Source organism: Elephantulus edwardii, unplaced genomic scaffold (genome assembly GCF_000299155.1).
Source record: "Elephantulus edwardii isolate Elephantulus edwardi_28Jun2011 unplaced genomic scaffold, EleEdw1.0 scaffold00197, whole genome shotgun sequence".
NCBI lineage: Eukaryota > Metazoa > Chordata > Mammalia > Macroscelidea > Macroscelididae > Elephantulus > Elephantulus edwardii.
Window position 1 is genome coordinate 2,700,473 of NW_006399947.1, and position 17,492 is coordinate 2,717,964.

At 42.4% G+C, this 17,492-nt stretch overlaps 1 protein-coding gene across 1 annotated transcript in view; it reads right to left on the bottom strand.

Annotated features, from left to right (window-relative positions):
• The window catches only part of CCNJL (cyclin J-like), an 80,642-nt gene that overhangs the window by 33,444 nt on the left and 29,706 nt on the right, over positions 1-17,492 (bottom strand). Inside the window, exon 3 of the mRNA XM_006897038.1 lies at positions 6,653-6,866. Coding sequence (XP_006897100.1) covers positions 6,653-6,866 — 214 coding nt within the window. The remainder of the gene's footprint in view (positions 1-6,652; positions 6,867-17,492) is intronic.

Below are 17,492 nucleotides of genomic sequence, written 5' to 3' on the forward strand. Positions count from 1 at the left end.
CTGCTGCCTTCAGTGTTGTGTGTCGTCAGTCAGTGGGTCTGACTGACCTTCCCTCCGCCATGGTGGCAGTGTGACAAAGAAGTCTCCAGTGTGTGCTTCACATTCTGCTCCCAGACAAGACACTCGGGAGAGCACAGTGGCCCCATGGAAATATAACTCCCCTGTCTCCTCAAGAAGGTCTCGATGCAGCCTGCAGATCACAGATGGCGGCAGGCCAAAGGCCACAGTGCACGGTCCTCCCGGGCTGCCTGAAATGCGATGCCCATCTCATCCTCTGCTGACATGAATGCCTTGTAAGCTCTGCAGCTCTCCAACTCTCTTCCCAAGAGGAAAAGGAACTGGATGTTGACCTGGGATTATGCCACAGCCGAGGCAGGCCTGCAGCAAGACAGTTGGCCCATGGTAAAGTTAAAAACTGGGAGGCTGGAAATCCATGGATCCAAGGTGATGATAAACAATGTAGGTGGAAAGGGACAGTGTAGAAAACAAGATGAAATCCAAAGATGCAATGCCTGGGTAAATCGGCCCCAGAGTTTCCTCGGCAGCAGCAAAGAGGAGGTCAAGTCACAGGAGAAAAGTGTGCCATTTTACTGCAGCATCAGTGATGCTTAAAGACGAGGACTAACATGATCAAAAAGAATGTACTTGTGCAGGGGACTATAAAATTTGCTTTAATTTTTCAAAAAAGCCAATAAAACACATCATTATGCCTCAATGTTCACAGCAATACTACTCACAATAGCTTAACAGGAGAAACCATCTAAATGACCATCACCAATATAAACAAAATGCCATATATTAATAAAATATAAGATTACTAGTCTTATTAAATATTATTATGTAAAAAGAAATGAAATTCACCTATATACTATGACTCAAACGAAGCTGGAAAATATTACTCATAAAACATTAGAAGCAGAAAAAGTTTCTGATGTACACAGGGATTTAATCTTTAGGATTTCCCAGGGTAGAAAAAGAAAATCTACTGACTGTGAAAAAACATTTAACAACATCATCTCAAAAAAGGGTCCCATAACAAAAGGTTACAGAATACCGAGTCATCTACGACTCGACGGCACCTAACAACAATAACAACGACAACATAGAGAGAGCTACGTTGGCCTAGTGGACAGAACATTATGCTTCCAAGCCCAAGGTAGGTGATTTTAATCTGTGGCTTTCAGGCCTGGTTCAAACTGTTTTTGTCAAACATTTTCCTAAGTGGTATAGCACTGGTCTGTGCATTGCTGTACAGAGGTAACTCGTCTAAACACTGTGACACTGATGTGCCAAATGTGATGATGGTTACCCATGGCAGACAGTGTTTGGTGGCACTTCCGATTAAAACAAGCTTGGAAGCAGGAGTAGCATCCACTTCCAAAATGGCTTACCTCCAGAAACTGTATGAACAGTGCTCAGGTCTTTCATTCATTCATAGGGTCGCTATGAGTCGTCTACGACTCGACAGCACCTCACAACAACAACACAGGGTCTCCACAAGAAAAAGACTGATAATCCAATTATAAAATAGGCAAAAGACATGGGAAGACTTTTAACAGGGGAAGACATTCAGACGGCCAACAGATATATGAAGAAATGCTCAAAGTCGCTGGCAATAAGAGAGATGCAAACCAATACCACAATGAGATACTATCTCACCTCAGAAGCAGTGGCAAAGTTTAACAGGACAAGTAATAAATACTGGAGAGGTTGCAGAGAGATAGGAACTCTCATACACTATTTGTGAGATTGTAAAATGGTAGAACCACTCTGGAAAGCAGTTTGGCGTTTCCTCAAAAGGCTGAACACAGAAATTCCATGTGACCCAGCTATTCCACTGCTAGGAATATACTCCAAGAAAATTAGAACAGAGACACAAACGGAGATTTTGTATACCAATGTTCATAGCGGCATTATTCACGATCGCAAAAACAGAAACAGCCTAAAATGTCCAACCACAATATAATGGGTTGTGAAATTGTGGTACATTCACACAGTGGAATACTTTGCAGCATTCAGGAGCAACAATTTTGAAAACTACTATACAACCAAGGGAGCTCTGGTGGCCTAGTGGCAAAAAGCTGTGCTGCAATCCCCAAAGGCAAGTTCAAGGCCACCAGCTGTTCTGCAGGAGAAGGACAGGAGGAGGGCAATCTCCTCCCATACGATTAACTGCCTCTGAAAACCCACCAGAGGGTCAGCTATGGGTTGGTTCTGACTCTCCAGTACACAACAGCAACAACTGCATAGTGGGAGAGACTGGAGAACATTGTGCTGAGTGAACTAACCCAGTCTCATAAGGACAAATACTGCATAAGATGATTATTGTAAAAACAGAATGATAACTATTAAGACATGTTTAGGGACCCAAGGGGAGGGTAAGGAGTGGGAACAGAGGGGTGAGGATGGGCGAGGAGGGGACATCACGGGGTCAAACAATGTGGTGGGTGGAGGGGGCAGGTAAAGGAAATAGAAAAGATCCAGTGGGGGAATCTAAAAAGATGGGATAATTGTGGGCATAATTTAATGGTTATTAATTTTACAAAACACAAAGGAATGACTGTATGAAACACAATGTGAACTAAGGATAGTGTGAATCACAACGTATAAGAATTTTGTATGCACACCAATGTAAAATAAAAATGAAAAAAGAAATAACTCATAACAGAAAACCAAAACTAAAAACATTAGAAATGAAATAAATTAGACATAAAAGGCCCAAAAGTTTATGTGAAATACCAGGAATACATAAAAGACAAAAGGAGATTGGTGGTTAGTGAGGTTGGGACAATAAGCTTTTTGCTTTGTGGTTGTTTTTTTTAAAGAGCTTATTATAGGAACGAACTGTACAAAAATTTTTAAAAACTTAAAAGAAAATAAAACGAGGGATTATAAGAAATAAAAATTAAATGACAAAGGCAAGAAACGACTTCTGATGGAACAATAGGCCAAGGACGATTTCCTAGAGAGAGCAGCCTTTGGGGTGCAAGGAGGCTGAGGCACTCTCTGCCCGCAGGGGAGGCCAGCATGAGCAATGACTTAGAGGCTAAATTTGAAAAAGAAGGAAACAAGGAATTTGGCAATATTTTCTTAAGGAAACATACTGAATTCTTTTTCAAAAAAGAGTACTTAATTCGACATTGGGAATATATGTAGTAAAAGACACATCAATTGAAAAGTTTCTGTATACACAATCCAGTGACATAAACGATATTCCTTGAATTGTGTAAACCATTTTCAATCTCCTTTTCTGAATTTTTCCTCCCTCGTTAACATAAACTCATTGCCTCTGATGAAATTCCTCTATAATATTGCTGTTACTGTTTTCCATTTAATCCTAAGTAGGTTCTTATATACTCTTTTTAAGAGAGTATAACGCTCAAGGCAAACCTCTTTTGCTAATTAAGCTAGATGATTCTTAGTTTTTGGATAATTAAAACGAAGTTTTAATGTGATTTCAGGGGTCATTTTTGATCTAAGGTTTAAATATTATCTCAGAGTAATAGTTTCAGTGGTTCATGCACCGTCCATAGCTACAACACACTCAAACACAGTTTCTATCCACATTGGAGCAGGTATCAAGACTTCCTTTCTCCTTCTGGCTGCATCTCTTGCTCTTTGTCTCTCATTGTTGTCCTGGGGGAACCAACTCATAGCTGACTCCACAGTTTTTGGAGGATTTTTGGAGGCTATAAATTACATAAAAGGAGGTTGCCCATCTTTCTCTCAAGGAGTGGCTGGTGGATTCAAACCACCTGTCATTGGATTGACAGCACAACTCCTTCCCCAACAGGTCACCAGAGCTTCCTACTGGCTAAATAGTGTTACATTTCATAGCACATTTTTTTGTCAGCTCATCTGCAATGGACATTTAGGTTGTTTCTATCTCTTGGATACTTTGAGCAGTGCTGATGTGTGTACAAGCTTTTGAGTCTTTGATTTCTCATGTTTGAATTTGCACCTAGGAGTGAAACTGCTAGATTATATGGTAGTTCTATTGTTTATGTCTTGGTGAACCACCACACTATTTTCCACAGTAGTTACAGCATTTTGCACTCTTATCAGTAGTGGATAAGGATACAATGGATTGATTTTTAAGGATAAAACACTATATATAAGAGAAATTCCATGACTGCAGCCAATGCCTTAAGTACCAGACATGTGGGGCATTCGACCTCTCTTTTAAGGACAAAGTGGAACTGTGTAGAAAGCAAGCTGTGAAGACTAACTCTACACATTTTATTTATTCCACAAGTAGTTTTTGAAGTCACTATGTCTCAGGTGCCCCGTTCTCCTTAGAACTGTCTAGGCAGGGAGGTGACATACAAAGCCATGAGACTGTGGATTAGGGAAACACTATCTGCCCAGGATATATGCCAGGAATGTGTCCTATCTCCATGCCTTTACAATCCAGATGTAGAACAGATCATCCGGAAAGCTGGGCTGTATGAGGAGGAATGTGGCATCAGGATTGGAGGAAGGCACATCAACAACCTGCGTTATACAGATGATACAACTTTGCCTGCTAAACCTGAGGAGGACCTGAAGCACTTGCTGTGGAACATAATGGACTGCAGCCTTCAATATCGATAGAAGCTCAACATCAAGACAACAAATAGTCTCAACACTGGGCTGAATGGCAGCATTATGATAGATGGTGAAGAGATTGAGATTGTTAACAGCTTTAGTTCACTTGGCTCCACAATAACACTCTCAGTACCAGCAGCCAGGAAACCAAAACACAAACTCTATTGGGAAAGTCTATTGTCAGAGACCATTTCAGAGTACTGAAGAGCAACTCCAATCTGGAGACTAAGGTGCGCCTGATCCAGATCATAGTCTTCACAATTGCTTGCTATGCATCAGAAAGCTGGACAATGACTAGGGATGATAGAAGGAGAAATGATGCCTTTGAGCTGTGGTACTGGAGAAGAGTGTTGAATACACATACCATGGACTGCAAGGAAAACAAACAGGTTCATCCTGGGCAAGGTGGAACCAAGCTCCTTGGAGGCAAGAATTCTGAGGCTCCGTCTGACATACTTTGGGCATGTTCCAAGGAGGGACCAATCTTGGATAGGGATATTATGCTTGTAAGGGTGGAGGAACAGTGCAAGAGAGGAAGACACTCAATGAGATGGACTGATGCAGTGACTGGGATAATGAGGATAGGTGTGTCAGAGACAGTAAAGTTGGCACAGGAAAGGGCAGGATTTAGGGCTGTTGTACATAGGGTCACTAAGAGTCGCAAGCAACTCAGTGGCACATAACAACGAATACGTTTGTCCAGGTCCGTGTGCAGGCTTTCAGAAGGATGCAGGGTTTAAGTATTGTTTGATCAGGGCAAGGGAAGCAGGAAGGGACAGTGTGTGCAAAATTCTGAAACAGGAGGGGGCTTGGCCAGTGTGCCTGGAACCCAGGGAGTGAATAAGACAGAGGATCAGGCCCAGGGGCAGACCTTGAGGGTATAGAAATGTCTTCTGTCTTTATCTGAAAAGTGTTGGTAAAGTACAGGAGGAATGATTCATTGAATACCAATTCAATAGTTTATAAATGTACAACTCAGTACACTTACTACATTCTTCAAGTTGTGAAACCATTCCCACCATCCTTTTCCAAATGATTCCTCCTCTAAGAACATAAACGCATTGTCCCCTAAGCTTCTGATCTAATCACTCACGTTTCTGTTGTCAATTTGATTCCGTCTAGATTGATCTTAAATAAGCACAATGCTCAAGGCTGACTCTTCACTGGTTAAGCGAAACTACTTGTTATCTGGTTTTAAGAAGACTTCAGGGAACATTTCTGGTTTAAACTTCACATACAATCTCAGTCCAGTATTTTTGGGGTAACCAAGTCTCTATGGTTCCAGAAATACCGAATTCTGAGAATTTGACCTTCGGTTTTGCATATTTTTTCCTCTTTTGATCAGAATTCCTCTATAGAATTTTTGAAAAAAATAACCCAATAAACCCAAGCACAAGAATCTGTAACAGTAACAGGGCACTGTCTGGCTCTTCAGGCCTCATAGCAAGAAAGCAGTTGTTCACAGAGGCAGTCAGTAATACATTGTACTTCATCCTCCCATGCTTGACTCTCCTTCCTCCGGTGCTCCAGAAATGAAGCCCAGTTGTCCACAGGGAGGATGGTAAGGAGCAGAGATGCACAAGATTAGCGTAGTAATCAAGCAGATGGATGGTCAAAGACCTCCTGTGTTTTTCATGACAATGATGCCCAGGTCTGATCCCAAGTCAAGTACTCTCGTTTCTAAACTCTTACAGAAAGTTCTCCTCTCATCACATTCAGAACCCCTACGCCAGGAAATAGGGATCTGGCATCATGTAGTCTTGGGCCCCAATCTTATCTCTGTCACCTAGTTGCTGGGTGACCTCAAGACATCTATGTATCTTGGTAAAATGGGGTACACTTATCTCCTAGAGTTAGTCACTGTGTGGATTAATCAATATAGTGCTGCTTAAAATCCTTAACCCTTAGCCTGGAGCATTGTAGATGCTAAAAAAAAAATTAGTTAATACAGTTCACATATTGCTAAGAATGAATATAAATGATACAGAAAGACCATGAAAATAGAAAAAGATTCTGGAGAACCTGACATTCTAAAGGGAAGGAGACAGATGGGATTTCCACTTACTTGCAAGCAGGAGGCAGGAGACCGCCACAGTGTACAGGTGCTTGGAGGTGGAGATATTGTAACGATCCATGAAGTGGTCCAGCAGGTAGACTGCCAGGTGCCGGGCTGTGGGGCACAGCTGGCAATGGCTACTCAGCAGGGTCAATACATCCACAAAGAACCGGCGGCTCTTCAGGAGCGGAGAGTGGGCTCGGAAGGCGGGCAGCTTCAGTTCCTGGAGGACAGGTGGGACAGATGAGGGGGTGTCAGCTCTGCCTCCTGAGAGTGCTGGGTTTCCCAAGAGAGCGCAACACCGGAGTGTGCCTACTGACTAGTTAACAACTTGTGGCCATCAAGTCAGAACTGACTCACAGCTCATCCTCTAGGGACTTTCTGAGTCTGTAAATAGCAAGAGAGGGACTATTAATCTTCCTGCCATGGAGTGGCTAGTGGAATTAGAACTGCTAGAGTGGCCTGTGGATTCGCAACACAACTCCCCATGGACCAGGCCACCAGAGCTCCCTGCTGGCTGGTTAATAGGCAACGAACCCCTCCAGACTCTTCTGGGCTCTCAAATCACCAGGTTTTATAATAGGATTTATAAAACACTATTCTAGAAAACTCCTGAACTATCTCCCAATCACCTTTAAGTACACAGCTAACTCCCAAACACCTTCACCAGGCTTCTGAAGTGATCAGGAATTGCTGTGGTTGAACTGTGTCTTCTAAAATGATTCGCTGAAATCTAACCTTCGGTACCTATGTACACAATTGTATCTGGAAAGAAAGTCTTTGCAGATGTAATTGGTCAAGCTCACCGGCCCTAAATCTAATGACAGGTGTTCTTAAGGAGGACAGGAACACAGAGACACAAAGAGAGGAGAACATCAGATGTAGATGGAGGCAGAGAATGCAGGGATGCATCAACAAGTCAAGAAATCCAGGCAACACTGGGAGCTAGGAGATGCTTCTCTAGATTCTTCTCTCAAGAGGGTATCACTCTGCCACCACCTTGATTTCAAGCTTGTAGTCTCCAGAACCAGGAAAGGATTAATTTCTTTTAAGCAACTTAATTTCTTGTATTTTGTTAAGGCATCCCAGGAGAATACAAGAACCTACTCCAAAGTACTGGAGAGCAATGATGCCAGTCTGGAGACTAAGGTGCACGTGATCCAGGCTATAATCTTTGCAATTACTTGCTATGCACCAGAAATCCAGTCAATGACTAGGGGGGATAGAAGGAGAATTGATGCTCTGGTGCTGGAGAAGAGTATTGAATATACCTTGGACTTCTAGGAGAACAAACAGATTCGTCCTAGAGAGGGTTAAACCAGGCTACTCCTTGGATGCAAGGATTCTTAAGCTTTGTCTGACATACTTTGGACATGTAGCAAGGAGGGACCAGTCCTCGGAGTGGGACGTCATGCTTAGGAAGGTGGAAGGACAGTGCAAGAGGGGAAGACCCTTGATGAGATGGATTGTATTCAGTGTCCGGGGTAATCGAGTTACGTGTGTCAGAGACAATAAGATTGGCACGGGATACAGCAGGGCTTAGGGCTGCTGTACATTGTGTCGCTATGAGTCGCAGGCGACTTGACAGCACATAACAACAATAGCAACATGTTTCTTGATGACAGAATGGGCTCTGAAGAAGCCAACTGTCCAGAGTTCAGAGGTATGCTGTGTGACCACCACTAACAACATCAGTTGCCTTCATAACAACTCACGTCAGCCCACGGTGGCCCCTTGTGTGTCACAGAAGAACTGTACTTCATGGGGTGTTCAGCGGCTGATTTTTAAGGAGTAGATTGCCAGACCTTTCTTCTGTGGCATCTCCTGGTGAACACAAACCTCCAACTTATTGGTTACCAGTTAACTATATACACTGCCCAGGGCCTCCTCACCTTTGGTAACCAATAACTACATAAACACTGGATGCAAAGAACCTAGCCCATATTAACCTCTCAAATTCACAGCTTAATTCTCTGTAAGTGGGATAGTGATAGATAGTTTAGAAAAAAATTAATCTAAATAAAGCTGGAAATAATAGCAAAAGAAACTCCTAAGATCCTTTGCCTAGATCTCCAATTGTCAGCTTTGTCTTTCTTGGTCTCTCTGTGTCCGTGCACACATAAATGTATATACGCGTGAATGCACACACACTTTATTTTGAAGGTAAGATGCAGACATCATAGTATTTTCTGGACAAGAAGACTTTTACCTGGTAATACACACTTTCATGTTATCTGAATTTATTTTTCTAACACAAGAAAAACCAACAGCAAAAACCAAGCCAATAATTTTATGATGGAATGTGTTCCAAACCATCTACCACATTTACAATCTAACCGAAATAGACCAGACACTGTTTGTTAAGGAAATGTCTTAGATACATTTTGTCTAATAGGAAATTAAAGAGAAGCAAAATTGAGGAGAAAACAGGAAAGAAGCTGGCAGAGAAAGAACTGCGAGAGCCTCTAATACAGCTGACTCACTGAGGGATGAGAGTAAAACAAACTGAAGTCCGTCCCTTGTATAATGTCTTTAAGTCTAGAGTTTTATTGAACTAGAAAGAATTTTGGGACTCAAAGGGATCATTTGTTTTTTTATTCATTTACTCACTCATTCAAGAGTTCATTCATTTCACTCAATAAGTCACCTTCAATATACTAGTCGTTATTCTAGAAACCCAAACATTAGAGATGTCCCTGCTGATGTCAGATTTTGGCTGAAAGCAGAGAATACCAGAAAACCATTTATTCATGTTTTCTCAACAAAGTAAAGGCATTTGAAATTGTGGCTAACATTTTAGAAAAAGAATGGAACCCCAGAACGCTTAATTATGCTCTTGTGAAACCTATATCTAGACCTAGACCAGGAGGCTAGTGTCCAAATAGGACAAGGGTACCCTGCACGGTTTAAAAAATAAAAAATGGTGAGCGTCAGGGCTGGATCCTTTCCCCCATACCTATTCAATTTGCACACTGAACAAACCACTTAAGAAGCTGGGCTCTATGAAGAAGAATATGGCATCAGGATTGGAAGAGACTTATCAACAACCTGCATTATGCAGATGACACAATCTTCCTCAGTCATTTGGTTAGTGTGGGGAGGATAACAAATAAAAGAAAACTTGGATACCAAGCCCTGTTTAGGATCTCTGTGGTCTTCAGCAATTTATTTATTTAATAGTTTTGTTAAAAGTTAATTACAGATGAGTTCTCTCATCTGTAATATGGTAATAACAGCAATCTCAGAAGACTGCTGGGGAAATACATGTTATCTAAAATGATAGGAGAAAGGAGTTATCCACAACATCCTTCATGACTGCCAGAGTTACGTTCAATTTTCCAGCAGAATTCCCTTTCTCTTCATTTGTTCTTTTTACTGACCAATATAATTAATATTACACACAAGCAAAATATTGCTAAAGGTCATCAAAAAATGGCTAATAATGGTATATTGACAGAGAAGTGCCTGAAGTTGAAGCTGGATTTAGAAGAGGTCATAGCACCAAGGATATCACTGCTGATGTCAAATGGATCCTGGCTGAAAACAGAGAATACCAGAAGAAGGTCTATTTGGGTTTTATTGATTATCTGACTACATGGATCATAATAAACTATGGCTAAAACTGAGAATAGGAATTCCAGAAAATTTAATTATGACTACACAAAACCTGCAGCTAGACCAAGAGCCTTGTTCAACCAGAGCAAGGGAACACTGTATGGTTTAAAAGTGTGCATCTGCCAGAAAGGTAGGTATCTTGGCTGTATCCTTTCTCTATACCTATTAATTCAAGAAGTTGGGCTTTACAAAAAAGAATGCAGAAAAAAGGATTAGCAGAAGATTCTCTATCAACATCTTTGGTATCAGAAGTCAAGAAATCAAAAGATGAGTCAGTCACATTGGGAAAGTCTGCTGACAGGGATGTGTCCAGAGTACAAAAGAACAATGATGTCAGTTTAAAGTCTAAGTTGTATCTGATTCAAGCAATGGCCTTCCAAATTGCTTGCTATGCAGCTAAAAGCTGGACAATGACTAAGAATGACAGAAGAATCTGAGTTGTGGTGTTGGAGAAAACTACAAACAGGTCTTTCTTGGTGAAAATAAAACCAAAGTGCTTCTTGGAGGCAAACAGCATCTCACATATGTTGGGCATGTTGTTAGGAGGGGTCTGCTCTTGGAGAAGCCCATCACATTTGCAAAGTGAAGGGTGAGTATAAGAGAAGAAGAACTTCAACAGTGACTGCAAAATGGACCCAAATATGTCAGAGGTGGTGAGAACGACACTAGATTGAGCAGGGATCAGATTTGTTCATCGGTTTGCTGTGAGTCAAAGTCAACGCAACATCATCTAACAAGAACAAAATTTCAGAGATATAACCTTGCATAAGACAGATGCAGGTCTAAATGTAAGAGTTAAAACTAAAATGCTTTGAAAACAGAATTAAGTTTTTTTGTGACTTTGCATTAAGCAGCATTTCTTATGTATTACTCCAAAAGCAGAAGTAACATAAGAAAAATAAACTGACTTAGGACAGGAGTTTATTATACAGTCTTATAATCCAACAATAAAAAGACAAACAATCCAGTTTAGAATAGACAAAAGATTCGATAGATATTTCTTCAAAGAAGACAAACGGTCAAAAAAATACATGAAAAGATACTAACATGATAGGAGAAATGAAATTGAAGTCACTGCATACCAACTAAACAAAACCAAATCCACTGCCATGGAGTAGATTTGAGGGGTGGAGGGACAGTGCAGCAGAGGGAGATGCCGGATGAGATGAATTGATATAGTAACTGGGGCAATGGGGATTGGTGTGTGAGAATTAGTGAGACTGGCTCACGACAGGGCAGGCTTCAGAGATGCTGCACACAGTGTTGTTATAGGTCGCAGGCTACTCGATGGCATATAACAAGAAGCAATCCTTAATTGTATTTTCAAAGCCATAAATCTTTACAGGAAACTGTCTCAGCTTCCTTTCTTGGAGTAGCAGGTGAATCCAAACCATCAACATCTAGGTTAGCAATACAATTAATTCACTATGCCACCAGAGCACCTTGCACATTCATTTAATCTTGGTAGAAATTCACTTCACCAAACTGAGTATGATACATAGCAGCCCTGTCTTGTCCTGTGCCATCCTCACAGTCTCTGACACACTTGAGCCCATTGCTGCAGTCACTGTGTCAATACAACTGGTTGAGGGTCTTCCTCTCCTTTACTATCCCCTTCATCTTCCCAAGCATACTGAGTCTGGCACAGGCTGAGGAGTCAGTTGGTTCTGCTTGAAACCTCATCTCTACTATTTCCCAGGCATAGGTCTGTGAACTGTAAACTTCAGTGTCTTCATCTTAAAAATGGAATCACACCGCATAAATGTGGAATATCTGGGAATGTAAAGCACTCATTCAGCATCAGTGGCCTTCTTCTTAAACCGGGTAACCAACCTTCAGAGAAAAGTTGAGATAGCCAAAACCTTGTTCTGACTCTGCCAAAGGCTTTTTGCCTGAGGAACCTGCCATGAGCACCATGATACAACTTTCTACTTGAAGGTTTACAACCGAGGCTGGAGTGCTTTTACAGGACAGGAAAACTGGTTAGCAGCATATACTCTGTCCCAGATCTCTAGCTGTTTTGCCTCTGCCTATTGGTGATCCCTTGTGTCAGAGCAGAACTGTGTTCTGTCTGGTTTCGATGGCTGACTTTCAAAAGATTGCCAGGCCCTTCTTCTGAGGTGCTTTAGGGTTAACTCACCTATTCACTTTGCTGCTATTGTTAGTTGCAGTGAGGTGGTTACTAAAGTGAGGTGGTTACTCAAACACACATATAAGTGCCTGAGCATACAGACCTAGTATGTATGATAGTGTGATGATCTGTCTGCCTTGAAAGGTCACAGCCTTGAAAACCCTACGGAGCTGCTCTACCTTGCATTCAAGGGTCCCCACAAGCCCTCCACAGAGTCCCTAAATGAACTGGAATTGGCAGCTCTGAGACTCACCTTCTTTGCATCACCACAGAATACTCATTCTGTGGGACATAACCAGCCATGTGGGACTCCCGTGTGCCTGTTCTGTTTAGCTGGAGAGTCCAGCTGATTCTATGCCTAACTGGACTGAGGTGGAGGGAGAGGCATTCATTACAGAGGCTTTGCTCTAAGGAGCCACATTTCCTCCCAAGCACTCTTGAGCCTAGTGTGCTGGAAGGCTGAGACAGCCCTGCTCCTTGCTGCAGCGCAGCCTCCTATCAGCAAACAAAAGGGCAGCCTGCTCCTCTGCACTTGGATCAGGCAGGCACTTGGCAAGCATTCAGAGGCGGGGCAGGCAGGCAGGAACCCCACCAGGCCGGGTGACCTTCCACTCGGTGTGCTAGCAGGGCTGAGGCAGCATCAGAGGGACCAGCAGAGAGACTGCCGGAGGGGGAGGCAGGGGATAAGGAGGATGGAGATGAAGGGGGAGGAGGGTGGGAAAAGGCTTTCTGACAAGTCCTCTCTTCTCCCCAGGCTTGCCAGCTGCTGCTCCTTTATCACCTAAGCTAGACAGGGGCCGCCTCAATACAGGTGTCTCTAGAAATGCACAGAAGGGCAGGGCGTGATCAGGGGGTGGGGTGGAGGTAGGGTAGGGCATGACTGTGATGAGGTTGGCAAAATAACCCCCACAAACCCATACCAAAAAACCACCCCACCTTATAAAAGCCTGCCTTTGTGATCACGGTTTACTGTTGTTTTCAATAAAAACTACAGGTTACAAAAGAAGAACTAGAAGGTACACATCAAAATGCTAGCAGTCATCTCAAAGACTGGGGGTTGTCTGTGATTTTTATCTTCCCATTTTCTACACTGTCTGGATTTTTTCCAAGTTCACTATACAACAGTGCTATTATTTCAATTATTGTCTTTCCAGTTATTAAAAGAAAGGAGAAAGGTGAATGAGGTTGACTTGTGTTCTCCCAAAAAAGACACGTTCATGTTCCCACCCCAAAACCTGTAAACACAAACTGTATTTAGAAATAGGGTCTTTGCAGATGTAATAAAATTCTTCAAATGAGGTTGAACTGGTTTGACTGGGCTCTAAATTCAATGGTCAGAGTGTTTATAAGAGAACAGAGAGGGAAGTCTGAGCAAAGAGAGACACACACAGAGGCACATCGTGTGACAACAGAGGCTGAACTGGCCAAGGAGTGCCAAAGTCTGCCAAAATCAGAAGAGTCAAGTAAAGTTCTTCCCCTAGAGCCTGCACAAGGAGTGTGGTCCTTCCAACGTCTTAATTCCAGGCATCTCCCCTTCACACTGTACTGCTAATGCAACCCCATTTTTCTTCGCTTTTTCATTCTCAGCATAGTAGATCATATGATTGTTGGATTAAAAGTGGCTAATGTCAATTCAGCTTGCTAACACCTAGTATGTCAATATATATGTGTTCTATTTCTTTTTAACAATTTTTAAATGTTTTTGTCCAATTTTCCTACATTCATAGGAATGTCCCACATTCCAATTATTAGTGGGTGTTTTCATCTACGCCTTCTCATTTTTGGGGTCTTCTAATATAAGGGCTCAATCTCCAGTGCTGTTTCTAATGGTCTAAGTGTGCTCTTATTTATCTAGTCTAAAAATCCTCACCCCTCGGCCAACGGGCAGTATCGTGATAGAGAAAAGTTTGAAGTTGTTAACAACTTCCTCTTACATGAATCCACATCTAATATCCTGGGCACCAGCAGTCAGAAAATCGAAAGACACCAGGGAAAACTGCTGTTAGGGACCTCTTTAAAGTCCTAAAGAATAGCGATGTCAGTCTAGAGACAAAGGTATGCCTGATCCAGGTCATGGTCTTCTCAACTGCTTGCTCTGTATCTGGGAGCTAGACACTGGTTGAGAATGACAGAAGAACAATCAATGCGTCTGAGCTGTGGTCCTAGAGAAGGGTATTGACCATATGATGGACTGCCAAAAGAAAAAACAGGTCTATACGGCAAAGGGTGAAATCAGGTTGCTCCTTGAAGGCAAGGATTTTGGAACTCTATCTCACATACTGTCAGGAGACAGACCTTGGAGAAGGACATCATGCTCAGTAGCATGGACTGATAAATCATGGTACATCCACACAATGGAATACTATGCAGCATGTGGGAGCAATGATTTTGTAGATCACTACTTAACTTGGGAGGGACTGGAGAGCATTATGCTGAGTGAACTAACCATAAGCACAGTTACTGTATAAGACCATTATTGCAGAGCATGTACAAGGATCCAAGCGGGTGAGGATGGGAGCAGAGGAGTGAGGATGGGTGAAGGAGTAGGGGGTTAATCACAGGGTAAACAATATGATGGGTGGAGGGAGGGGTGTGTAAAGGAAATGGGAAAGACCTGGTGTGAAAAACAACATATGCACACTTTGTAAGTAAACCAGTATAAAATATATTTTAAAAAAACAAAACAAACAACAAACGGTGGAATACTGGAGTGGCAGTTATGAGTTGGTTCTTAATGGCTTAATGACTTAATGGCTGTAAGTTTTGGAGTTTTGAGGAAGAAAAACCCAGTTATCTCCTTTAGAAATGAGCCAATGATCATAATGGTCTGATATCTACAATCACATAGCATTTCCTGGGGTTACTGGGAGCTGACAGCCAACTGAATGGCAGCAAACACCAACAAGTCTCTAACTGCGCCCCTCTCCCCCTTCAGATGAGCACTGGAAGGAGCGTTTAGTGGCTGCAGAGAGGTTCATGGTGGTAAGGCCAGGTGCCACTCCTGTGTGCTTCCTTCACTGAGCCCAGCAAAATAGCAGTCACCGTTTATGAATCTTTTCCCGCGCTCACTGATGAGCCCCCAGAACAGGATCTCCATAAAGATAGGAGCACATCTCTCGTTTCATTTCCACTGTATTCCAATTTCCAGGATATGAACAATTGGAACCTAAACCCACCGCCCTGATTCTGACTCAGGGAAACTCTGCAGGACACAGCATACCTGCCCATAGAGGTGTCAAGGTGATAAATCGTGACAGATGTAGACTGTCTCAGCTTTCTCTCACTCTGTAGTTGTTGTTGTTATGCACTATCAAGTTGCCTGCGACTCATAGCGACCCTATGTACAACAGCCCTAAACTCAGTCCTATCCTATGCCAATCTCACCATCTCTGACACACCTACCCCAATTATCCCAGTGATGGAATCAATTCATCTCATCGAGGGTCTTCCTCTCCTATGTTGTCCTTCCACCCTCCCAAGCATGACGTCCCTCTCCAAGTACTGGTCCCTCCTTGCAACATGTCCTAAATATGTCAGATGAAGCTCCAGAATCCTTGCCTCCAAGGAGCAGCCTGGTTTAACCCTCTCCAGGATGAATCTGTTTGTTTTCTTAGCAGTCCATGGTATATTCAATACTCTTCTCCAACACCACAGCTCAAAGGCATCAATTCTCCATCTATCATCCCTAGTCATTTTCCAGCTCTCCAAAGCACAGCAAGTGATTGCAAAGATTGTAGCATGTATCAGGCACACCTTAATCTCCACATCATTTCACTTCAGTACTGCATACTTTCCCATCGCAGTATGTCTTTTAATTTCCTGGCTGCTGGTGCCAAGAGTGTCGACTGTGGAGCCAAGCAAACTAAATCTGTGAACAATCTCAATCTCTTCACTACCCATCATGATGCTCCCAACTGACCCAGTAGTGAGAATCTTTGTTTTCTTGACATTGAGCTTCAATCTATTACTGAAGACTGCAGTCTATGAACTTCCACAGCAAACACTTCATTCAGGTCCTCCTCAGTTTCAGTTAGTAGGGTTGTGTCATCTGTATAACGCAGATTGTTAATGAGTCTTCCTCTAATCCTGATGTCACAGTCCTCCTCATAGAGCCCAGCCTCCCAGATAATCTGTTCTGCATAAATATTGAAAAGGTATGGATATAGAATACATCCCTGGTGTACACCCTTCCCAATTTTGAACTATGCAGTGTTTCCTTACTCAGTTCTGACGACTGCCTTTTGGTCCAAGTACAGGTTTCACACTAGAACGATCAAGTGTTCTGGGATTCCTATTCTTCTCATAATTAGCCAGTTTGTTATGATCCACATAGTCAAATGCCTTTGCATAATCAATGAAACAAAGACAGACATTCTTCTGGTAGTTCTTGCTTTAATCCAAGATCCATCTAACATTAGCTACAATATCCCTAGTACCATGACTCTGTCTAAATCCAGCCTGCACTTCTGGTAGTTCTCTGTTGATATACTGTTCCAGTTGTTTTTGGATAATCTTCAGCAGAATCTTGCTTGCATATGATATTAATGATATTGTTCAATAATTTCCACACTCTGTGGGATCAGCTTTCTTTGGAACGGGAACAAATATCTCTTCCAGTCAGTTGGCCAAGTGGTTGTTCTCTAGATTTCTTGGCACAACTTGGTGAGCACATCTAGGGCAGCATCTGTTAGCTGAAATATGTCAATTGGTATACCATCTATTCCTGGGGCCTTATTCTTTCAAAGCAGTCTGAACTTCTTCCTTCATCACCATAGGGTTGTTTCATTAAATTCTTTTGTGTCTGCCAATTCCTTTTGGTACAATGACTCTGTATACTCTTTCCATCTTCTTTTGTTCGGAGGTTCAAATCATTCACCCTTCAGTTAACAGCTGAATTCTTTAACCACAGAGCCACCAGGACTCCTTGGCCCACTAAAGGTTAAAGGACATTTGATCAATGTATGAATGAATGCAGTGCTGCAATGAATACAGCAGCACACTGACCTGGGCAAACACTAGCTGTGACTCCTCCCTCCACCCTGGTCTCCTTGCCCTCTGGCTCTCCTGTTCTTGCCCCTGCCCTCCCTGCAGGAGTAACCAACA